Source organism: Ostrinia furnacalis, unplaced genomic scaffold (genome assembly GCF_004193835.3).
Source record: "Ostrinia furnacalis isolate ACB-3 unplaced genomic scaffold, ASM419383v2 OfSCF6657, whole genome shotgun sequence".
In the NCBI taxonomy this organism is placed as follows: Eukaryota; Metazoa; Arthropoda; class Insecta; order Lepidoptera; family Crambidae; genus Ostrinia; species Ostrinia furnacalis.
Window position 1 is genome coordinate 755,304 of NW_021136896.1, and position 23,408 is coordinate 778,711.

Here is a 23,408-nt window from a genome sequence, read left to right on the forward strand (position 1 = left end):
ATAACTCACAATAGTAAAACAAAATTTCAAATAATGTCTCGTAATCTTGTATATTTAGATATTTGTATTCTCATAACGCAACAATATTATAAATTATTATTATGTTAAGAAAATGTGTCGAACTAAGTATTCAGACAGCGTTCGACACAAATAAATTCAAAGTCAAAATGCTTCAAGTGACTTTGGTGAACATTTACTAGGTACTTTCAAGCATTCAAAGCTTGATAATAATTTTCAAAACGTGCTGTGTATTACAAAAAATATACAATAATATTAAATTGGCTCTTGTTTTTCTGTTTTTCTGAAACCATATTACTAAGTCTCTCACTCTCGCTCATCAAAAGTTTAATTGTAAAACAAGTAGGTAAACCAATAAATATTAGAACTAAAACAAATATTAATTTTCCCAACATACTAGATAGAAACCACCCGAAAGCCCAAACAAATTATGAAGTATGAATAGTTTTGAACTTTGATAATAATCAATGTTGAAAACAGGGAAAACCCTGATTGTTTAGTTCTAAGTACTTAATTTATAGTTTCAACAAGCGAGAAATTGTTTGCAATTTTTGGTGTTTTCACTCTTCTAACACACAATAAAGTTTCTATCGAAGAACTTAAAACAAAGAGTACCTACTTAGAAACACCTATCATAACCCTGATCCAGGTTAACATTCACAAGATCTCCCAGCCAGTCAATCCGTAAGTAGAAGAAAAGGGAAAATTCTTCACATCATACCTAGATAGATTCTAAACGCGTACTTTCCTCGCTCTCAATTCATAACGTACTAACGAGCTCGATGCTTTCGTTGATCATGTTCTGCGTCCTCTCGTCCTCGGGCTCATCATCATCAGCCTCGTAGTCCAACAGCGTGTATTCTGTCCTGATGCTGCTGCTGTCCTCACTGTCATTAACGTTGAAATACGTAACTGTGGCGTAGCAGACTGGCGCTCGGTGATTTGATGGGCTGCTTCTAGCCGAGTCATATGCTGAATCAGATCTAGCGCCATCGAAGTTGGAGTCTTCGGATTCGTTGCGAGAACTGTAGCTGTTGTAGCTGCTATAATAAGATGTGTTCTCGAAGGACTCCTGGGCTAAGCTGAGAGGGGGCAGCGAGGCGCGGCAAGCGCAGAAACGCTGCAGGTCGATCTCGGAGCGAGCGTCGACGGTCCCGCTGTAGGAAGGGGACCGCACTAGGGCTGGTGACACCCGGTTACGAGTGCCCTTGCGGGATCTGCTCCTCTTGAAGAGTTTGAAGGCCTGGAACAAAGAAAATACACGTGAGAATATTGATAAGTTTAGTGCTCAGTTTAGTTCGAACTTTGGAATTATTTGTTAGTGTTATAGCCGAGCAGACCAAAACACAAACAACTGATAGACAAGTCTCGTCCGTGGTTTTGCTCCGGACTATAAAGGGCTAAATCCACTAATGGCAAATATTTGTTTTCAAGAGCTCAAACATTTGCACGTGAAATTGGTTGTCTAGTCTACTGGTATAAGGTCTTTGTTACTGGTGTTTAATTGAATTAAGTGACACCATGAAGCCATAAGAAACGAGAGCAAATTGATAAGAATGTCGCACGGTGGTGTAATAGCCGTATGTGTCAAATTGGGCCAGAGGCCTTGCGTAACCGATTAGGGCCAATAAGGCCAATAAACGGCCCAGCGTCTGTAGGTCACGGCCTCGCTGGTGTTAGCGGCTGCGGAGGACTGTTGTTTCAGAGAAATAAATAAAACAAACTTTGTGGAGGTCACACGTTAAAATGGAGGTTTTCTTGACATACTACCATGACATCACGATACCTTTTGTAAATATCTAAACTAAATTATTCTAATGCTATTCAGTTCTTTGACGATTATGCCTTGCCTATTATAAATATGAAAACCTGTTCGTAAATCAAAATAAATATTTTGGCCTGCCGAAAATATGTCGTACGATTTGATAAAAAAATGAAAATAAAAATGGAAATATATTTATTCAGTATCTTTAAAGTTTACATATTGTTGCAAGTGGCTGGGGTCTCCTTTTAATACCTGTGTTAGGAAGCCCCGCTCTTAAAGTTACAAAGATACATTTGTTAAACAAACCACAAAAACTCACAAGTACGTATTACTAGTACTAGAATAACGCTAGTTCATCAAAGAACTTCGCAGAAGCCAATTGGATATTAATAATTGTGGGGTTACAAGATCTTTTACCCGCCTATCAGTTTAACGACTCAGTCCAATCGCGCTGCGCTTGCGCCTGCAAGTGACACGCTTAAGGGCCGAGCACAGCGGGTGGCGAGATGCATCACTTAAATAGGGTAATAGCATTGATACGCGATTCACAGCTGTCACAGTGTGCAATGAATGATACCAACTTAGAACTGTGGTGGAATAACATGGACATTATTAGAGAAAATTGTAGGAATCCAAAGACTACAGGCATAAGATGTAAAGTCACACCCATTTCTATACGAATGGTGCAGATTTCTATCCAAATTAGAAACATTCTGGGAGGTAGGTGACACAATTAACCAATTACCTTTGGGCACAACTTTCATTGTATCCCTGAAACTCAATTTCTTATCAATATCAATTAATGATAAAATTGGATTTTTGGTAGATTGCAGTAGGGACGAGTGAATCACGTTTTGACAACTCACAAAAAATGTGCGTATCGATCGTTATGCTAACTACCCTACTCCTGGCAATTATTGTTTTTCCCAGGATATATGAGTATTGTTATTGTGCTTAACAGCGAGATAGCGGGTATCGGGGGTATCGCTGTGACACCGTTGCGAGTATTTATTACCGATATCTGTGACAACGAGTATTTCATTTGAGACAGTCTGTCTGGTACTTACCTACTTGATAAATCAATTGAACTATGCTATAGTACCTACTATTAAATTACCTACATAAATTTTAAAATTAACACAAATATTTATTGAGGCTTTTGTCCAACAGTTACGCTTACGATACGATCATTTATTTGTTGGTTGTTGGTATTTAATCTGAAAAAATAATAGATATTATATTTTTTCGAAGATGATGAATAAAACGATTACTAAAGAAATATTCACAATCTTAAGTATTTTTTTAAATGATTGTGTTATAATAGGGCATAGAACCATTGACTACTTAGAATAAATATAGTTTAAGCCACCCACAGAAATTCGTAGAAGATTGCAATTGAGAATGTTACTAGGTATGCAAAATCACTTGAAACCTATGTTACAGTTAAGCTTTTACATTTACAAATACATTAGTTTTTATTTCATTCAAAAATACCCAGTAGTTATGATTTTATAGGCATTCAAAGTTCGCTTAAATATTGAATCCCGCCGATGGTCACGTGACCCCGCGTGACGTACATTCACAGCGTCCGCTCACTAGAAAACGGATATAAACATACTTAAATATTTTTTTTTTTGTAAATACAAACTTATTATACATATTAACACCCAGACCCATCACAGAAATTAAAATTGAACCAAACCCAAACTTGATGCGATTGTGTCGTTTTATTGCGAATTACCTTCCAGCTCCATCATTAGACCCCGATTACTATATAGAATTAAAATACTCATCAATACAAAACGAACGAGCCCAAACTCGATGCATTTAAGTCGTTTTATTATAGAGTTCCTATGGCCACCTTCCAGCTCCATCATCAGATCAGCTCCATGTCATCATAATATTGCATGGTCATCCAAATCACATGTGTTTGCGAAATTTCAGCTTAATCGGTTGCCTGGAAGTGGGTCTTAATTCAGTTTGCAAGATTCCACCCATACAAATATGAGCCAGTCGTTGTAATATGACGTCACGCGCATAAAATGGCGGGCCGGCCGCCGCCCGCACTTTTAAAATTCAATATCTTGGAAACTAATTGACGTATCGAAATAATTCTTTCACGTGTATTTTTTATTTTTAACAGAGAATACAGAAAGCTAAAAAACAAAATTAGTGAACATTCTTCATTATAAAATTCAGACATAGGCCGGGTTTAATTACTACACGTTGTTTTTACTTTCTGTTAAGCACAATACACCTATATCCGTTTCAAAATACACACTATTTACATACAAACACAGATAAAGAAATTTTTATAGCGTTGTTATGTATATGGAAAGCATGTTGTGGGCTCGTGATATAATAAAATTTTAAACAATATTATTATTGTCATTTATTTATAGAGTGAGATAAGTAAAGTATTACATAAAAATCTTGAATATAAAAATATCAATATTGATTACCGAATGTCTCCGATAGCTTTGCGCTTTAAAACTTTTTATAAAATCTAATTAAAAAAATAATTAGCTTGCTCTCCATGTCAGTGATCTAAAAAGTCAAATAATTTATTTGAAATGAATAGGTAGAATAGTTTAAAAATCAACTACTGTAAGAATAAACTAGATAAATGACCCTCCTTCTGGCGCAATCAGGTAAAAAGTACATAGTGTACTTTTTCGGAGCTTGTTACTTGACTACCTAGGTATAATGACAGTGGATTTATTACTAGATGCATGGCACCTTGCTCACTTAGATATTAATTAGGCTAACTGTGCCTATAATAATATCTTGCTCTACAAACTTAAACTGGGCCCTTTATGAATTTGATACGTGGCCTGCGTATGGCAGAGCCACTCGCAGTAAAGATGATCTAAGGCCGGTGACCGGCATCAAGATATCCCTATAAAAGCTTTATTTATTGCGGGTAAAGGTCTCTATACAGGGTGGAAACGATAAGTGACTTATCGTTTCCACCCTGTATATTATTTACCGATTGCTATAACAGTAAGCAATTTGGTTGGGAATGTTGGGATAACCTACCCTTACCACGTTATTGATATCTATTAGATATACAGGGTGTCCAAAAAAGATGTGTCAAGCCGAAGCCCAGAGGTAGAGTATCACTAAGGCATTTCTTTTTCCGTTGAAGTGCTATCGGTTTGCTCTTACTATCGGAGCTAGTGGGTTACTCCGAGAGCAAGGCAGTGTTTACTAGGGCATTTTGTGACACCCTGTATGTTAATATAGCTTAGTCAGAAAATTATGTTTAATGTTAACATTACATCGGCACTAAAGTCAGAGCGTAGGCGGCAGGTACCCACATTTTAGCAGCTGTTCATGCAGGTACTTATCTATTAAATGCTTACAACGCTACCTGGTTTGAAACTAGCGTAAGTAGTTTAACTTTACCCTAGAGACTTGAGAAGATGTGAGTCAGTTTGAGCTCTAATTTAACTTTAAATCCGTAGCATATTTATACAGGGTCTATCTAAACAATAAGTAATTTATTTAAATTACTCGTTTCGCAAAAGTATTGACAAAACTGGTAGGGTAAAAAGATTATGAGACATGTAGAGGCTCCTTAAGAGCAAAATGACGATTTGTAAGAACTATTTATTAGTCTAAACAAATAAAGAAATTTTGACTTTGACTTTGAAAACACAGATTTAAAAACTGTTGATAATACAAAAAAGAATTGATTACTATTTTCCTTTTTTTTTTCACACAGTTTATAGGGTTGTGTCTTTTGTGCCTTTTTGTTTCTATTTTGTGCAACGTAAATTAATACAAATATTAAATGTACGCTACTAGTAGGTTAGAGTTTAAGCACTATTAATTTTGTTTACTTGTATTTTGTTATTGTAAGTGTCTTTAACCTGTATGTGTATTGAACAAAACAAAATATTTTTAAAGAGAATCAGCTTTTAAAAATATCACTATGTAAGTGAATGGTCTCAGTGACTTTTAACCTTTCTTACAATCCGCAAAAAAAGATACCTAGGTAGAACATAAATGTCGCAAATCAAATTGTGCCCTACCAAAACACTACTGATAATCGCCCGTGTTTACTACGCCTCAAACAAACAAGGAACTTTGCGTTGACAATGACATGCCTTTGTTTACCCCAAAGGTCGTCACACTCGTACTAACGGCGAACACATGGCAAGTGCATATCATTTACGGTGACAGCCGTGGGAAACCACCAGCCCGCACCTGTGCGATACACCCGATAACACGGACGCTGCGTGTAACGGAACGACGTTAACTTGTGTCAACCGCCAAAAGTGTACAATCGTGCCAACTGCTAAAAGTGTTTGGCTGAGTTCCAACACCTTATTTTAATGTTAACTATAACCCTTACAGGTGTTTTGGTACGGAGTTTAACAGAATTCTGAAGATTGTTAAAATTAAATTAAGATGGTGCAACCCAGCCTTACAATTCTGCCAAAAAAATAATGCTTTTTTGCACTGGTAATTAAGTTTAGCCTGGGGAGAATATTTGAACAATATCAACAGTAAAGTCGGGTAGTTTTAAAATTTGAATAATTCGTTCGGCAGTTCTGTTTGAATGAGCACGTTTAAATGTTCGATGTTGTCGCATACTCGGAACTTGGGACTTTTAACTTTGATTTTCTTAGTTTTGTGCTATTATTTTGTGAATTGTGAGTGACTAAAGTTATGACCTAAATGATGGCGATAGCTGGAAGGTGTAACATCGGAGAAAATGAAATGTATGTACATTTTATTCCTAACCCGAATTTAGGTAGGTACGAGTAACTGTAGTAAATACGAAATTAGATTATTATAGATGTATTGTGAAGGTCTTATTACGTTGACCTGGGATGGGGTATTGTGTACCAATATGTTATTAAGTTCAGAATAGAAAGCAATATTATGTTATTTCGTGAGTTTGCGTGGGCCAATCATTATGAAAGGGAATAGTGTTGGTTAGGTTCTACAAAATACATACATAGATATTTCTAAGGTATATTTCTTTGATTTAAAATATCCATGATGTCTACCAACCGAACCGTTACAATAAAAATGTACGTGCCATATTAAAAGACGCCCCCGACAATTTTCACTGTCTGGTGCCTTGTAACACAAGAAAATTTGTGTGGGTGTATCTATCGCCTTCTTATATTTCGAAAACTCTCATTTGTACATTATCGGCGAGTAGGTATTTAAATACGTATCGGACAAGGATTTACCAATGATCTTTCGACGATTTCGATGTACCTTCGACTCGAGACAGTTTAATTGATAGTATTAACCCCATAGATAGTTATTTTATCGACATCAAATATATCGACACCTCATCAACACTAGGCTCAGGTATGCGGCATCGTACGTGCCCCCTAAAATCTACTATTCAAGGGATATTCCATCGCCAATGCCTCCGTATCGCTTACCCTTTCATCCTATTGAGGAAATACGTGACGGAGCCCCGAATACTTTACTAGTAATGAACCAATATGCCTACGCACCATACTTTGAATATGTATGGTGAGAAATAAACGATATTATTATTAACGATATTATTACTTAGTTACCTACCCGATGATAAGAAATAAACCAATATAACAATGTGCTAATAGATAAAGAATATCGGCAATAATTTAGGTACTCATTTGTTAGGACTCTCTTTCAGAAACACTTCCCGACTTGGTTATAGGACTTTAGCCGAACTTTAGCGCCAGCTGCGATTCAAATCCAATTGTGATAAGCTTAATCTTACAATATACACCTTTAGCAGCTCGTATTTGCATGGTAAGGATCCAACCCACAACTTCACTCATATTATTGGGTTGGATCATTTAATGGATATACGTTCCAATTTATAACTAGATTTTTAGCATAATATTTAACAAACACAGACATTCTATTTTAGTATAAGCTCCTAAAAGTTGTCTAATAGAAATCCTTACAAGAAAACCTGCAAACTTTAACTAGAGCACTAACTTTGAGTTCTACTCGACACCCACAGTCAAAGTTAAGTGTTCAGCTATTTTTACGCTAACGTAAGTAACCTACGTAACTTATGACGTGTCACTCCATTTCCATTTCCACTTGAGAGGGTATCATCGCAGGTATTCCAGACTGATCTCACATTGAGCGTAAATTATTTTCTGTCCCGATGCCTGAATGTTTCCAGCCCGATACTTTTAGAAAACAACCCTCGACTTCAAAGCATTGAATACATTACAAGCTAAATAAGATATTTAGGGTTCCATTCAACTCGTTTACGAAACATTTACGAGGACTCACGCAAAGAACTGTTACTGACCAGTGTGAAAAATAGGTATTCATTTAATTAACGGTCAAGCTTATCAAACTGATTAAAAAATTGGTAGACTTAATGAATCTGTGTGTCGTTTCGTTTTCCAGCCTAAACCGTCGAACCAATTTTAATGTTTGATGAATTTTGGAGTAGAGATTGTTAGGTATTTCGTTAGACAAACAATTAACCCTTGAAGACAGCCATTGAATAATTCAGTTGAATTTCACATTAATTTCTCATGTTTATTACATATTTTTGGTAAGAATGCATCATCATCATCATCATCATTTCAGCCATAGGACGTCCACTGCTGAACATGAAGAAATGCATACTTAACAGTATTTTTTATCCACGCGGGTGACGTTCCACGCAAGCTAGTTGTTTTAATTCATTAATAAATTGATCAAAACCGACCTTGATTTTTGCGTAATAGGTATCGAATTACGTCACACTGCCAAACTTCCTATCTAGCCTGCCAGAAATAGCCTAATTCGCAAACTTGACCCGAATGATAAAGCTTATCAGCAGGAAGTGAAACGCACCCCGAGGCCGCATTTGATAGATGACATGCTGAATCGATGACGAAGATGTATCGTCATTGATATATAGTTTTGGCTTGATTCTCATTGATGATATTTGTAATTTGTTGGCAATTAACGTAGAATTAACCTGTTTATATTTTATTTATCTGTAACATTTGACATTTTATTATTCCGATTATGGCAAAGTTTAAACTCTTTCACTGCTTAAGTCTGGAACTACAGATTTGCGTTCTGAACATGAGCAGTGGTTGCCGGTTCGAATTCCGCCAATGGCAAATAGAAATATTCTATAAGGCGACGCAGACATTTTTATCCATGTAATTTTTATATTAATTTCTGTTATTTAGGACAAGCCTTGAAGAAAAAGTTTAACAATTACAAACTTACGCATTTTCGCCTCCTATAACCGTAATATTAAATTGCCAATCTTATTTTGTAATGGAAATTTCTGACAAAGCAGTATCATTTCTGAGTAGGGGCATAATGCCGACAATTTTTATACTTTCCCTATTATCCAGGATTTTAATTTGAGGAGAACTATCAGGCTTCGGAGCCAAACAAAGCAGTTTCAGCCTAAGCAAACTTAAACAAGTTTCAGAAGTCTTAAAATTTCATTAATACTTATTCCTTGTTATGTATTAAAAAGCCAAGGACAGGCAAAAGTTAATTCGGGCAATTGAAAACATATTTGTCAACTTTAACTTTCTTTTATTTCAGAAAAGAACGTCTTATTGTAGCCCTGTAAGGCTGAGTTGCACCACCTAACTTCAACCGTAACAACGATAACCGATGCTTTTTGTATGAAGTTTGACAGTATTTTGACGTTTGCTAAAGTTAAATTAAGATAAGACACTCATAACACAATACCAACCTTTTACAGTGGGGTAAATGTTCGCAAATCACTTTCACGAGGCACAAACATTAAAATGTGCGTAAATCGGAACAGTCGTGATTGTTTTGAAGATGGAGGCATTAAGGAAAATCTGTTGATCTTCACAAAAATAGAGCTGGCGTTTGTAACGTAATATCAGGTTGTTTAACTTTTCTAACCACTGTCACTGATGAACAAATCAGTGAAATATTGTTAATACAAGTTGCCCAACCAGCAAAATTGATTGAGATATTATCAATTCTTACCCCGAAGATAATTTATGGTTCCCAACCGCTGAGTCACATTTTTACCTTGCCTCTGAATAAACGCAAGTGATTTTAATTCCAATCTTTGATGTTTTTACAGATGTCCAGACCAGACAATGCAAATCATCATGGCTACAAGGTAAGTGATAATTTGCCACCAGTTTTCCTTCTAATAAATAGTAACTTCACAAACACTACATAACAATCGTTCAGAAAGGTATATTCAAAGAACACTTGAATTGTTAGATGTATTTGTATTATGAAGTCACATAACCGAATTCTTTGTTCGAGACACCCACACAAATACTCGTAGAGCGTCCTACGGTGAATTATTTCGAGGCTAAAATTGAAAAGGATCCTTTGCTGCCTGATGCTTTAGGTACCTATATTGTCAGGCGCAGCACATCGTATGGCTGACGTGATGAGCAAACCCTACAATAGAAAATATCTATTTCCACTTCTATGTCTTTTAGGATACGGTTCAAAATACCATCTCCAGGTGCAGGGTACGCTCAGACCCTTGGGAACCTTGAGAGTCCCTTTCTGCCAGCGAAACGCAAACTTGTAAAACAAATAACTTGCGCTGAACAAACTTCACGAGTCAGGATTCTATCAAATATTTGCGAATTGAAAGTAATTTTAGATTTATTTTGGAAGTTTACTGTTTTAATAGTGGAACATTTTTATTAAAATCTATAAATATTTTAATTTTATAAAAGATCCTTAAATTTTTAGCAAAATTGACTGAAAATGTGCCATGACTGCTGTTAGAAGTGCTGCAAGGGGTAGGGAGTAATGTAACCAGACTTAGTACTCTCCAACAACTCATAAGCACCTAGCATAATACTTGTACACATTACCTAATAACATGCGAGCTTTTCGTGTAAACTTAGCTCAAACACAAAGCCACAAAATATGTCGAGAATCTTCAGCCACTGGCATTCGCACTTAAATATATCCCAACATAAAGTATAGGTACCTACGATGTCGAGTCTTTTTCAGACATATTATTTTGCTAAAGGAAAAAAAACGAAAATATGTGGGCGTACAGTGAATTAAGCGTTCAGTAATATTCCAAATATATTTCAAGAGGATTTTTACAAAATAACCCAACTTTTTTCAAATATTGGATCGTCTACTTATTTCAAAATACCTTCTTAGACACTATTCTTATTAAGACGTTTCTATGAACCACTAAATTTAATCATGTTTATACTGATACTAGGTATATTTTTTAACAAACAACTAGAAAAAACATAATACACTCTAAAATGAAGAATAATTCCATCGAGTCAAGCTTTTAAATATGAACCATAATTAGTTATTACTTTATTTGTAAGATAAACCTGTTAAGCCTCAAAGAATGCCTTCCACGGGCCATTGAATCTGAAAGCCTTTGATGAGAGGCGGGGATTTGTACGGTTTTCCTGAATTAATTATTGCGAGCACAGCTGCTGTCAAATCTGATAATTGGGGTCTGATTGGACCGCGACCTTTAAGGGAAAACGCCGAGCTATTGTTTGGATTTAAGATATTTATCAAATCAAGTGGATTCTGTGAAAGGTTATCAGTTAACTCTCTACAGGATGAAGCGCTCACTGATTTTTTGTTGCCAGTCCACGAAAGAGTACCTACTAGCAAGCAAAGCACTTAGGGTCATTTTCTTTCCATCTTAAAAAACATCAGTAATATACTACTAGGTAATATTAGCAAAGTGACTGAATATTCGAAAACACAAATTGGTTATGAAGAAAGCTTTCAAAAATCTCAATCTACCATGATGAAGCAAAAGAGCTTTCAATCGGAAAATTGAATTAGCATTTTTGTTGGTAACTGAGTAAAAGATGAGATATTTTTAGAATCTCTTATGTAGAAGTCACTTATGTATTGTGAACTCAAGAAACATACATAACAATGATCATGTAATCCCACCCATAAGTTGTTTTGATTGTAACAAAGCAGTAAAATGCGTGATTATTTGTAAGATAAGATAGCGTTTAACAACTTTTATGACGCTTCGTGTTATCATTTACTGCGTTTCTATTCTTCTCAGTACGATTACTAACGCATCGCAAACATAGTGAATGAATGGAAAATATGCCCACAAAACAGCTCGTAGCTCTATCAAATACAAAGGCATACCGTATTTATATTATATGTGCATGAATAACATTTATTTTGCTGCATTGGATCTGGAAAACATATTTGTAATGTTCTTTAAAGTATTATTACAAAGTTTTCCACATTTCAAGTTTCTGTAACCTAAAATAATATTCTGTTTCGAAAGAAAAGCTGACAAAAGGAGTCGTTATTCAAGGCCACCACCACCATTTCAAGTCATGACATAACATCAATTCTAAAATTAACCTGCAAATACATCATTCATAGGAAACTCATGAGATTGAAATAAAAATCTGTGCTTAGAATGAACGTCAAAGCTATCGGCGATACGTCGGTATGTGCGTTGGATAACGGCGGCTCAGTGAAAGGTATCGATTGTCGAGTCAACAAACACCGCCGACCATATCCTGCGGTATCAATATTTCATGTTATTCCCCAAATATCGTCACACATACCTATAAATATTTTTCACCGTGTTACGTGCAAAGTTTTAGGACCGGCTTGTTAATTAAATTCTTCCGAAAAGAAGATTGAAATGAAATCAGTTCCCTGAAAATAAACGTCAAGAGGGTGTCCTTGTGAATATAAAGTTTATATTTTTTATATTCTACGTATTTTGTGCCGTAACGTTAAAGAATTTAATATTTTCATCTTGAGGAATTAATTAATTTGGCCCAGTGACCAGGATTCCTGACCTTTTTAATAGAGCTCTACAAGAAAGTGGAAATGACAGCATAAAATGTAAAGCTTTTTTTTCTCATTTAATTTTACAACATTCTATATTTTTAAATAACTATTAAATTAAACGTAGGTAGATTAGGTAGATATTTAAGTCACAGTAGAATATTTACTGTGTTTAAGTTGAATTAGAATAAAAGTCATAATTTAATCGTTTACAACATTGATGTCACTATAATATTTTCTTCTTGATATAATGATACGTGCGTGTTTAACATAGTGATAGTGTGAGACAGCGGGCCGTCGTAAACAGCTGTAAATCTGGCAGATAACTTATCAGTTGAAGGCATTGTTTCGCCTTGATGCCGTGACATAAGTTTTTGATGTGTGTAACATCATTGTGAGGTTTAACGACTTTATTGATAAAGCTGGGACAATATTATGAAGCCATAAATTGTTATCTGGTTTAATCAGGGAACATTAATTACAGCTTCTGTTCCAACGGGCATTGGACCTATAAAATCAAAATACACTATACCTGTAGTGTAATTTGGGTGTTACTAACCCTTAACCAGGCTCCAGAGCGTTCTGTACATACATTTCATATTTTATAGCTATATTTGAATGTGACTTTTATACACTGAGTTTTATGTTTATCTGTCACTCTACAAAAATACACGGTCGTTCCCTTATCTCTCTGTCTTCTTTTTTTTATAATAATCTTCAGCACTCTGCACTATTATTAGGTCCTAGTTCCTAGACCACAGAGCCCACATCAATTTAACTTTATGCTGTGAAGATACGGTTGAAACCAATGACTTTTTTTGAGCCTGGTTAAAGGTTTGTACCTACCTATCTCACAATGTTTCACGTCATAGGTCATATGGCTTGTTTAGTAGACACCATTATAATAGCTCATGCCAACTATTTACCATAAAAAATCCACGTAAATAAATTATCTACTTTAATTGAATATGACCGAAGTTAAATACAACATGCTTCAAGAGCTTTCCAACTCTACTATACAATAGATTTAAAGTATCTAGTCTAATAATTAAATGTGCAAAGCAATACATCAAAACATTTAGCGCTAAACGACTGTACTACCTCTAATTACACAGCTCTTAAATAATTAATATTTTATGTTATTAAAATACAATTAGGGCAGAGGTCAAAGCATTCCCAAAGCTCTACATATTAACTAGCAAATTACCTTTTAAGCTACAGGACGATTCAAACAGACACGTTTAATGAGTTTATCTTACTTTGACGTAAATGAATAAGCGAGTAATTTGTCGACATTTAATAGGCTCATTTAGTAATACTAATTGCTTGTTAGAAAGGCACTTTGCCTTCGTTGACAAAACATCTCTAAAATTATGTCTAAGATTCTGTAACACTCATCTAATTTCAGAGAAATGAACTGATAACTCGGAATACAAAAATTAATAACAAATAATACCAAGTGCAAGTTTCCACTGTGTTCACAATGATTAAATAATTTTTAAAAGTATGATAAGAATTTTGTTTTCAAAATAAAAAAGATGTTCATTCAAGACTCGTGTCAAGTCATGTTGAAATGGTTGACAGCTCGCACAAGGAAGCAATTACTCGTACGTAAGTAGGTATGCTTATAATTAGCGGTAGCCATAGGAACGTGTAAAATTTGGTTTAAAGCTAAATTTAATACTAATTTGCATTAAAACATGCTAATTAGGGTCAGAGACTATTCAGGTGTATAATAGAAAAAATACGAATAATTAACTGTAAATAATATGAACAATAACCACAGATGTTATGAATAATAACTACAATTAAATAGAACACGTGGATGCCCACAACAGCGAGAGATTCAGCTAATCTGTGTACTAAACTGTTCAAGTTTACGCTCATGTTCTGCATCGGCGTAAAAATTCGTCTCAAACTCAAGTATTTTAATTTCAAGACAGTGATAAGCTGAATCAAACTGTATTTGAAACCAAATTGTCAATCTACAATGTCCTTACCAATCTCTACCTACATAAAAAAACTACTCAAAATTATTTTCCCCGCTAGGTTAGTTCTATTACTCAGAATTAAAGGGTGAGCTCTCCAATCATCAGCCTAATGAGATGTTTTGTCATTTAGCACGTGGGGCCGGAGCGTAACTTAGCTCTTCGTAATGACATAGTCGCGGCGCCGGCGCAGCATATCGTGCGACGGTCACGTGTGCAGGAGTTGGCCGCGAGTAGGGCTGTCAAAGTGACAACCCTTAGGGAGTCGAGCATCTACCCACTAAATATAGGGTGACTAACGGAAAAAAATGTTTATACTTACATAATAAACGTGAAAAGCTAGTTACATTATCAGTTTAAATAACGGTCTTCCGAAAAAATATTGGTTCAACGTACGTTAGCCTCTGAACTGAAGTTACTGTGACAATAAGTATCCTACAATTTATTTCGCTTGCTTAAGAATGCTTTTATAAGCGTTACCTAAATGAATATTAATGTCACCTTATAAACTACCAGATGATAGTGAACATTGAAACATATTCTTACCTACTCGTATAACACAATTATCCTGCTTTCGCCTCCGAGATTTATTTTACCATGTAGTACCCCTGTACGACAACCCAATCCGCACACAATATTCAGCGTAGTAGTAGTAAAAAACAAAAGAGCGGGCAACCCCACCCCTACCACGCTGTGGGCTCGGTGTCCGAGCGGTCTCATTCCTTTGTGCGCACGCGCAACGACCGCACGCAGTATAAGAAAAATGCTTAAGTGACGTCACCAGGACGTTTTTACCGACAAAAAACGTAATTATTTTAAGTTGTGCAGTGTAGTGACGAGAATTAGACCCAACACAAGGTTGGTTTTAACAACTATTTTGTGCAAGTGCTCGTACATTTTTATTATAAGCGTTGTGACACGACGCGTAACTTTGACCCATTTTTAGCTCCAAGTTAACGCGCGATGTTAACCAGTAGCCATTTTTTGCTCCGAGGTAATGCGAGATGTTACCCAGTAGCCATTCTTTTGCTCCGAGGTAATGCGAGATGTTACCCAGTAGCCATTTTAGGATTTTGAATTCTTTTTTAGTAAATCATATTTTGAAGTTATAATAGCGTAGTTATGTTTGACTAACAATAAATGAAAGCAAAAGACTGGCAAAGTAGATTAGGTACAAGTGTGCGTTACGATAATTGGAATTACAAAACTTGTACTGAAAATCGTAATAACGTGTAAAACAATATCGATTGTCTATGTTATTAACTACTGTTCCTTTTCGTTACCTAATTTGTTAAGAATGTATCGTATAATATTTTGCCATAGTTTTTTTATAGGCTTGAAATTTATTGAAATCCATTTTAGTAACCCTGTGGTACAAATTATCGAACCGGTTGGCTAAATTGGACCGAAGCTCTGAACTCGTACTTTGTTGATTTGTGCTAAATATACAACAATCATGTTAATTAATACTTATGAAATACTAAGTTGAATAATGTATCTTTTATTATATACCATGGACATTAGCAAAAACAAAAGAAAACTATGTGTAAAATGGGATTGAAAAAAACTGGTCCAAATTAGCGGACTCTCCCTTATTACTTAAAAGTTCCTTCTCCTTTTAAGAGTATTAACAATAGATATATTATGTTTCTAAATATTTTATTGTTTTTTAGGTTTTTAACTTCAAAACCTGACACCGTCACTTTCGTGCAGTAAATTAATTTAAGCCTGAGCGTCACGATCGTGCTGGGTCCCCCCACGCAGAGGGGGGCGAGGGGGATTTTTAAAATCATTTTTTTGGAGTACCTTATACAATTAAATAATAAAACATGTTATGTAGTCAAAAATGTTAATTTTAAAAAATCTGAAATCCGGCCTGAAAGGGATATAATACTGTAATTATTCGATTATGGAAAAAATTAAAAATTACAGGTGTTATTTTTAATTGTGGTATTTTCGCGAAGAAACATATTAAAAATCTAATTCTAATAAGTATGANGGGTTGTCGTACAGGGGTACTACATGGTAAAATAAATCTCTTTGGCGAAAACCGGATAATTTAGATCGAACTTCACTTGGTAAGTTCGTTTGATCATTCAATTATAACTAGATTCATGCAAGTGTGGCTCCCCTAATCCTCCTAAGACAGCCAATAAGCCTTATTTACCTTCTCAGTACTAATCACCCGCCACATATTATTAGCTAACGACGCACGCGATCTCTTCGCTAATATGAAAGATAGAGAGAGGTAATGACGGCTGATCTTAGTAATTACTATCAGACCCTGAACTTGACCAATTACAACTATTACAGAAAGATTTTTCTTTGGAATACATTTTTACCGTGAATGTGAAAAGCGTGTGTATTTCATAATAAAATACTTTGCGAAATTATTCCTCCGTTTCATGAAAATACGTTCACTGAATTGTACATATCTTTCAGTCCAGCTCTCTTTGTAATAAAGGTTTTCATTTGATATTAATTTCATTCGATTCATTGAATCGTAGTTTTTTGCTTTGCAATAGAAATCTATTTTTATTTTCTAAGGGTTTTCTCGATCTTTCCCTAACTTGAAGATTTGATTTTTATGCTTTTTGATTTAGTTTTGATTAAGATACATAAAAATAGCCATCAAGAAAGCATTATGTGCAAAATTATTATTAGTTGAATAAGTTTATTTTAAATAATTTTCATCTGTTGCTATGATTGATTCTACCCTATTCTATTGACGCTTGTTTATGATTAAATTAAATGTAAAAGCAATCTACGACGGAAGAAGAAAATATATTCTTTACAATAAGTACTTAGTTCATTCACAACCGTTATTGTAAAGTAGTAAAGAAAACACGAGATTATGATTGTAGGCAGAAAACATCTTGATTAGTTTAATGCTATTGTAGTCAGTCATTTAAAATATTCATTACGCACATTTGAATAAAAATCTATTTCCATGACAATATGGATGTGGTTCAGTGACAATTTTATCGCATTCCTATCAAGACAAGACCAGTGTGACTGTCAGTTTCTGCGATTGGGTAAGGCTCTGCAAATACTGCATTTAAATATAGCTTATGTAGAGTTATCACTATCCAAGTATTTGTCGTTTGAGAAGAAAAATTTTGGTTCATTTTTGAGACGACTTAAATTGCTTTTCAGAAAAAGGTGCACCTCTGTAAACATATTTATGTTTTATTATTAGAAAACCTTTTAATGGTTGCCAAATAATTTTCTTTGCCTAATCATCACTACACAGTATAGTACATTTACCTTTGCCATTATGCATTATTAATACATTTGGAGTTGACCCCACATGGGAAATGTCGATAACATTATGTGGCTATCATATAAATGCTAATACGCAAATGGCAGATCGTTGATAAAGCCAAATGTATATCTTATGGCATTAGTAATATTGACTGATATTACCATGTACTATCGGGGACTCTTCCGCCTGACCACTTTGTAGAAATTTTAGCGTAAGCGCATCGCTCCGGTCACGTGCTCACCGCGTCTCTAATTGGTTACGCATTTTACTATATTTTTACTACGACCAATAAGAGACAATCAGGGCTTAGGTTGCAATACGAAATACCATTGTGCACTTTATTGTCATACGGTTAAGGTTTAAAACGAAATGTTTCTTTTTGTTCAATCTTTCTTAGTTTTAGGCTGAGTTGCACCACCTAACTTTGACCGTAACTATAACGGTAACCGGTCCTTTTTGTATGGAGTTTGACAGAATTTTGACGTTTGTTAAAGTTAAAGTAAGATGGTGCAACTCAGCCTTAGAATTTTAATAATAGAATTTGGTTACAAACAAATAGATATGTATTTTTTTTAATATTGTGTTTTTATACGAGGTCTGTCTGCTTTTTGCTTTGGCGATCTGTCGACATATTCTCTCCTTTGTTTTTTTGTGAAGTTTCGTGATCAATAACCGATTGATTTGTGTTGACCCGTGCTAGTAATTGGACTGTTTGATTGCCTTTTTATTGACCTCCGCTCGATTACTGAACCATGCCTCTCAAAATAATTCTTATATTTACTTACAAACTTATCTATTCATTGTTAACTGTTTAAGTATTATTTAGTTTGAAGTTTAATTGTTATTGATTTAAGACCTTGTGTAAAGACACTTAATGTGCAATAAAAAATTGAATTTGAAATAAAACTAACTGAATATTATAATATTTACGATAACCAATTACCTGGATGTGAGATGTTCCGTTTTAAAGATAAGTGTTTCTTTAAAACGGAAAACAAAATATGCATTAAAAATAAATAGAAACCTATCAGGTATAAGTTTTTATTTACATTCAAGGATTTAAGAAAGTTATAGCCAGATCTTACAATGATTGTTTTAAGCCACAAATATTCCTTAACACTTTACTAATTAATTCAATAACATATTGTTTAAATAAGTTCCGAATAAATTAAATACCTATTAAATAAGTAAAATTCGAAAGCAACTGTATGATTTTGTATTTCTCGCCCTAACTAGATAAACTAATATCATGAGATTTACACTCATAATATCAACAATAATTGTAGAAAGGGCTACTTTTTTCTCGGGAAATTGCATAGTTACCTCGGAATGTGCGATAGCAATTTTGTGACCCGAGCGGGCAATCGCTAGTTCAAATTTTACACGAAGCCTCATATAATATTTTGTAGCGATTCTTTATTGGGTTTCAAATTGACTAAAATGCGACGTTGCCAAACGAGCGCTACGGATGCGGGTAATAAGCAATACTCAATCCTAATTGCTTTACATAGAGCTTGGTTTGCTAGGGCAAACATCTACAGTGGTGCGCCGACGCTGCTTAGACCCGAAATATGAATGAACGGGGGCGGAGCTTAATCGAGCGTGTGTGTGCAAACAATTTAGGCCCTTAAGGTGTCAAGGCGTTCGAGTCCCCGATAGTACCTACTACTTGCGCATTTTAGCATCAGTTTTTTTTTAGGCGTTTCATCTACAAAATGCATTAAATAACTAACACAACTAATATTTAATGTGAATTTTCTAGTGTATAATCCTTATTGCTATAAAAAGCAGCTTTGGAAAGCAGCCCAAGCAAAGCTTTCTATAAAACGAGCTTTTATGTACTTTTGTAATTAATGGTTACAAGCATAATATTTATACATCAACTTTACTTTATTTTAGAGTCATGTAAGCAGAATGGCTAGCAAACTTCATAATTATTTTTGTGTCTATTCAAAATGTTAGCTATGCCGGAATTACATTAGACAAGTGATCTAACACACTTATTGCTGATAACAATGATCGCGCGTCACTACGTCTGCTGTATCTGCCGGTATCGCATTGCAAATATTTGAAACTCGTAGTTGTTTCTGACTGGGAAAGTCCCTTATTACTACTCTCCAGTTAGCAACCAATGAAGTTAAAATACTTATACATTGTCCCCCTTATTACAAAAAGTTAGACTCAGTTTGTTGAACCCTGGTTGAAATTGACATTTAGTATGGAAATGTCATTTCAAACCAGAGTTCGTCCCGGGCACAGTAATAATATGTCCCGGGTTTAACTTTTTTGCAATACTCGTAAGGCCCTGTATGAACACTCAGCGTCAAATATAGTTCGTGATACTCGAAGTGGCCAAAAAGTTGACACACAATCTTATTCCAATTGTATCAAAGAAGTGTTGCGAACTTTTTGGCTAAGTACTTTGGGTGTATCGAACTATTTGATACTGACTGTACAGTCAGTAGGACGTCCACCCACAAGGTGGACCGACGACATCATAAAGGTAGCAGGAAAGCGCTGGACTCAGGCCGCTACCAACCGGGAAACATGGAAAGCATTGGGGGAGGCCTACATTCAGCAGTGGACGTCCTATGGCTGAGATGATGATGATGTACAGTCAGGCTATACATTTTTATTGCAAAATAGCACAACTGTGCATATACGAAACGTAAGATTCTACAGTGATTAGTTTGAAGCGTCGTCGTCTCTACATTGTAAAGTTCGATCGATCAATAAATTAGGACTTTCCATTCGTTAAAATAATAATTTGACTGCTTACATGAGCAGACCCTATTAAAAAACCTTGCGTTAGAGCCATCGTAGCATGAACCTACCACAAATCTAATCTCCAAAAAAAGTCATCAATCCATTTCCCTCAAAGCACAGCACTTTGCTAAATGGCTCGCTTTTTTGTGAAATGTCTTCACGCAGTCTCTAAAGCTTAGTCTAAAGAGTCTTTAAGTGTGGCGTCACTTTATCAAAATTAGGATCCAAGTATAAATGCGGGTCTGAAATGAAATTGTTACTAACTAATTCATACATTTATGTCTTGGTTATACGAGTTATTTGAACATCAATGTAAATAAAGTTTTTACATATCACCTTAGCATATCACCGAAATTTTACTGACTTTTTGCACAGGTTGTATTTTGTGAAGAACCTGGAACTGTAGCTACTCGGCAATACTCATACTAATGCTGATTTTGATACCAAAAACATTGATGATAAAATATGTGAATTAAAATGATGCATATTGCATCGTTTCGGTGATTAAAATGTAACCGAGTAACAAACAAACAAAAAGAGTTAACTCTCGCATTTGTAATAATAGAGTCGAATGTGAAAGTAAATCAAACGAAAGGTTCTTAAAATCAGCAATCATTTCTCTTGTTAGTTATATTTTTCCGTTAATTCATTGGGAAATTATAAATTAACAGGATATACCTTAGGTACTCCTGTAATCTGTGGGTGGATCTGATATGATCTGATATCGATCTTATACGAGAGCTATTTCAAAGATATCTCATAACAAAGTTCGCAAGGATCGGTACTTACACATTAATTAATTAAAATTGATACCGGCGGCAAATTCAATGCCCGGAGTTATCGGGGCCCAGTTTACTTTGTAATAATTAATAGTTAAGCCTACAAAATATCATATATTACTCCATCATTATTAATTGTTTTATCACAGTATGTAACAGATTACACCACTCGCATATTATTGTAGCTAATGTTACCTCACATGGAGTAGGTACATAAGTAGATAATGGCACATGGTTTTATCTTTTTAATTTACAAGTAAAAATTACTAAGGTCGTTTCTGCTCGTTTTCGTTAATTGCTTGTATTGTGACATAAATAATTATGTGTATCAGTTTTCTATAATAAAATTCCATTAAAAAGTACTATAATAGATAAGTACCTACAATAAACTATGAAAAACTACTACAAATATATGAAAATAGCATGCTATTACAATATATAATAAGTAAATAATGCATTTCAATCCGTATTAATAAATTAATTGGATGACCACCACGAAATCATACGAAAACCATTCCGCTATAGTGACAATTGCACTCTAACGGAAGGTAAACAACTCTACCTACATCCAAACACATAAAAACAATATCATAATCCAAAAACGTACCTTTAACCACCGCCTTCTGGTCTCAGTCAAGAAGTCCGCCAACACCATTCTTTCACGAAACTTTTCACTTCGAACAATACGAGTACGAGTAAATACAACGATATAACGAACGTGCGGAGTGCGCGAGAACTCCCGGCGTAGTGCGGCGCGCGGCCCGGCGGCTTTGTTTTATCCCCGCCAGAGGGCCGGAGGGATGCGCCCTCCGGGACTGGGAACGGTTCCCGTGGCGTAGCAGGTGTATGGGTGATGGGAACTTCGCGCCAGGTGGTGGAGTTGACTGCGTAAATGACGTTGAATGGCGATGACTTAATATTACTTTGGGAGTGATCATTGTGTAGGTGCTTTACTCATATTTTGTATATTGGTTTACTAATTGATGAGGTTTCTGACTTGCCAACCAGGAATAAATTCTTTCCATGCGGTCAAATTGTTTTCAATTACTCTATTTACGTTAATCCAAGGTTAGTATTTCTCAGTTTAGTGTGGTGTGCATATATTTATCATCTAGGTACTATAGCAGCAAACTTTTTTGTATATTTTATTTTTTGAAAATTATAGTCTCGGATATTCTAGGAGCCTGTAACGTAATGCAATACGTAGACTATCTACGCGTCGCTAAAGCCCCGTGCCGTGCGTACGACGCATTTAGGCAGATACGTGCCGCAAAACATGTTTCAATCCCGCATTCCCGGTCTAAAACCAACCCACGCGAAACGGTACAACATTATCCCTCGAAAATTTCACAGAAATGAATGTCAAAAACAAGTAAAAATTGAAAATAAATGAACATGAGACCAATAGTCATCCATACCGTATTATTACCGGGAAAATCCTTTTGAGGAAAAAAAACATAACGCGAACTTTTAAAGGGATAAAATATTTATTCAATTTCTGATTACATTGATGCCATGTAGGTACTAATACCCGCTTTTCAATTATCCTCTTAGTTTGATTAAAAGTGAAAAAAATTGAGACACTGGATCAGATATTTTTCAGTAGACAATCTTTATATTTTTAGTCTTACTTCGCGTTTTGTAAATATAGGAGTAACAATCTTAATCTTTTTAATCACTAATCCGATACCTGCTGATCTTCTTCTAAGTAGGTAGTTAAGTAATTTATATAACAAGGAGACCCTTCTTTGTTACAAAGTAGATTTATATTTGATTCCACCCCCGGTCATTAGGTAATAAAGAAGACATGGGAAGGTTTTAAAGTGACCCAAATTGTTATAAGGCTTTAATCGGTAGTGGGTTTAAGTAGTTGATAAAACAAGTCTTTAGCACTTAACTGAAGATTTACTGTATACAACAGTACAAATTTCTATCTTGCTAAAAACTAAAAAAAGAAAGAAAGAATGAAATAAAAAAGATACAAAGAAAGAAACATTTATTACGATGAACAACACTTAGTTAGTAAAGTATGTCTTTTTTAAACAAAGAGGGTCTCTACATGT

General features: G+C 35.1%; 1 protein-coding gene across 1 annotated transcript; it reads right to left on the reverse strand.

Moving 5' to 3' along the window:
* Positions 1-259: 259 nt before the first annotated feature.
* LOC114362656 (uncharacterized) lies at positions 260-22,094 on the reverse strand. Its single transcript, XM_028318129.1, has 2 exons — positions 21,953-22,094; positions 260-1,261 (listed from the first exon to the last, which is right to left on the reverse strand). Exons 1-2 carry the CDS (start codon positions 21,998-22,000, stop codon positions 779-781), a joined length of 531 nt encoding a protein of 176 aa, XP_028173930.1. The 5' UTR covers positions 22,001-22,094; the 3' UTR covers positions 260-778.
* Positions 22,095-23,408: the final 1,314 nt, after the last annotated feature.

Bases quoted from the DNA above. Each gene is read 5' to 3' on its own strand.
- LOC114362656 (XM_028318129.1), bottom strand. From the start codon at position 22,000: ATGGTGTTGGCGGACTTCTTGACTGAGACCAGAAGGCGGTGGTTAAAG. The intron at 1,262-21,952 runs GTACGTTTTTGG...TCTTTGTTCCAG, and splicing joins CCAGAAGGCGGTGGTTAAAG to GCCTTCAAACTCTTCAAGAG.